The 1959-nt window shown below is 45.5% G+C and overlaps 1 protein-coding gene across 1 annotated transcript; it reads left to right on the top strand.

Annotated features, from left to right (window-relative positions):
- Positions 1-722: 722 nt before the first annotated feature.
- OR10H4X (olfactory receptor family 10 subfamily H member 4X) lies at positions 723-1571 on the top strand. Its single transcript, NM_001391792.1, has one exon. The coding sequence runs from the start codon at positions 723-725 to the stop codon at positions 1569-1571; it is 849 nt and encodes a 282-aa protein (NP_001378721.1).
- Positions 1572-1959: the final 388 nt, after the last annotated feature.

Below are 1959 nucleotides of genomic sequence, written 5' to 3'. Positions count from 1 at the left end.
TGTTGTTTCCTTAAATTCCATTTTGTCTGTATTTGATATTGCTGCCTCAGCTTTCCTTTGGTGCATTATGCCTGGCATATATTTGTCCATCATTTTATTTTCAAACTTTCTGTTCAGTTTATATAGAATAGTAAATGCAAAATATGAAATAAGATGTCAGAAGTAAGTACCAATAAAACAGTACTAAAACAAATGTAAATAGGTTAAATAATCAAAAGACAAGACTCTCAGAGAATTTTTCTTTGAACTGCCAAATCCAAATATATGATGCAGAACAGGAACACTATTCAAGAGAACGTGATGCTGCCCATCTGTGTCTCTCTGTAATGGTTCCAAATATGGGGACTTTTCAGCAATTTAGTCGCTGTTAGCAAAAACATTTAGTAGTCAGACTCTGTTTTCAGCGCTTAATAGAGTGATCTCATGTTATCCCTATCACAATGCTTCATGGTAAAAACTATTAACATTCCCATTTTGCTGATGAATATTGTGGGACCCAGAAAAGCTAAGCAACTTATTCAAACCTGAGAGCTCTGAAATTGTCATTTAATTGTGTTAGAGCCTATGTTTTAACCACTGTGCCCTCATTCTGTTTTCTGATCTGAGCAGATGCAGCATCCTGGCCTGGTCAGAACTGGAGCACGGTGACTGAATTCATCCTCATTGGCTTCTCCACGTTCCCCCAGCATCTCCTGCCCATCTTCTTCTTCCTCTACCTGCTGATGTACCTGTTCACGTTGCTGGGGAACCTGCTCATCATGGCCACCATCTGGAGTGAGCACAGCCTCCACACTCCCACGTACCTCTTCCTGTGTGCCCTCTCCATCTCTGAGATTCTGTTCACTGTAGCTGTCACCCCTCGCATGCTGGTGGACATGCTCTCCACCCATCACTCCATCACCTTTGTGGCCTGTGCCAGCCAGATGTTCTTCTCCTTCACGTTTGGCTTCACCCACTCCTTCCTGCTCATGATCATGGGCTATGACCGCTACGTGGCCATCTGTCACCCTCTGTGCTACAATGTGCTCATGGGCACCCAAGGCTGTGCGAGTCTCGTGTTCTGGTCCTGGGCTGGTGGCTCAGTCATGGGGATGATGGTGACTTTGATAGTTTTTCACCTCACCTTCTGTGGGTCTAATATGATCCACCATTTTGCCTGCCACGTGCTTCCCCTCTTGAAATTGTCCTGTGGGAGGGAGACATCCTCTGTCACCTTGGGTGTGATCCTGGTGTGTGTCACGGCTCTGTTGGGCTGTTTGTTCCTCACCTTCCTCTCCTATGTCTTCATCGTGGCTGCCATCTTGAGGATCCCCTCAGCTGAGGGCCGGCACAAGACCTTCTCCACATGTGTGTCCCATCTCACTGTGGTGGTCGTGCACTACGGTTTTGCCTCCATCATCTACCTCAAGCCCAAGGGCCCTCATTCTATGGACAGTAACACCCTGATGGCCACCACCTATACATTCTTCACGCCCTTTCTTAGCGCAATCATTTTCAGCCTCAGGAATAAGGAGCTGAAGAATGCCATAAAAAAAAGCTTCTTCAGAAAAGTCTGTCCTGTGAGCTCCTGACAAACAGTTTGGGGGTGAGGAACTATGATAGAAGGGCTGAGATAATGATCTGTCCCCATAAGGCTGTTGTAAGGGCTCAGGTGTGTGAAAATACCTACACCCCATAGGATGTCGATGAAGCTATCGATTTGTTTCTCCTCAGTTTGCTTGTCCTACTCTTGACTAGGCCTAAGCAATCATGATCCCTTGTTTATAAACCAGAGTGATGAACTCCGCCTCATTATCTGAGCCAAGACTGAGTTATCTCTCTGTAGGTGGGTGAGTGGCATCACGTGGATGTGTCTGGGTACAGATGCACTTGGCCCTTCTTGAACGGACAAGCAAGAAAATACTTTATTTCCCCCCACTAAGTAAGAATAAACAATAATAATAATAATAAATGCCACCA

This window comes from Equus caballus, chromosome 21 (genome assembly GCF_041296265.1).
Source record: "Equus caballus isolate H_3958 breed thoroughbred chromosome 21, TB-T2T, whole genome shotgun sequence".
In the NCBI taxonomy this organism is placed as follows: Eukaryota; Metazoa; Chordata; class Mammalia; order Perissodactyla; family Equidae; genus Equus; species Equus caballus.
This window is presented reverse-complemented; position numbering and strand designations above follow the sequence as displayed.

Excerpts from the sequence above, each read along its gene's own strand:
- OR10H4X (NM_001391792.1), top strand. The coding sequence starts at position 723 with ATGTACCTGTTCACGTTGCTGGGGAACCTGCTCATCATGGCCACCATC.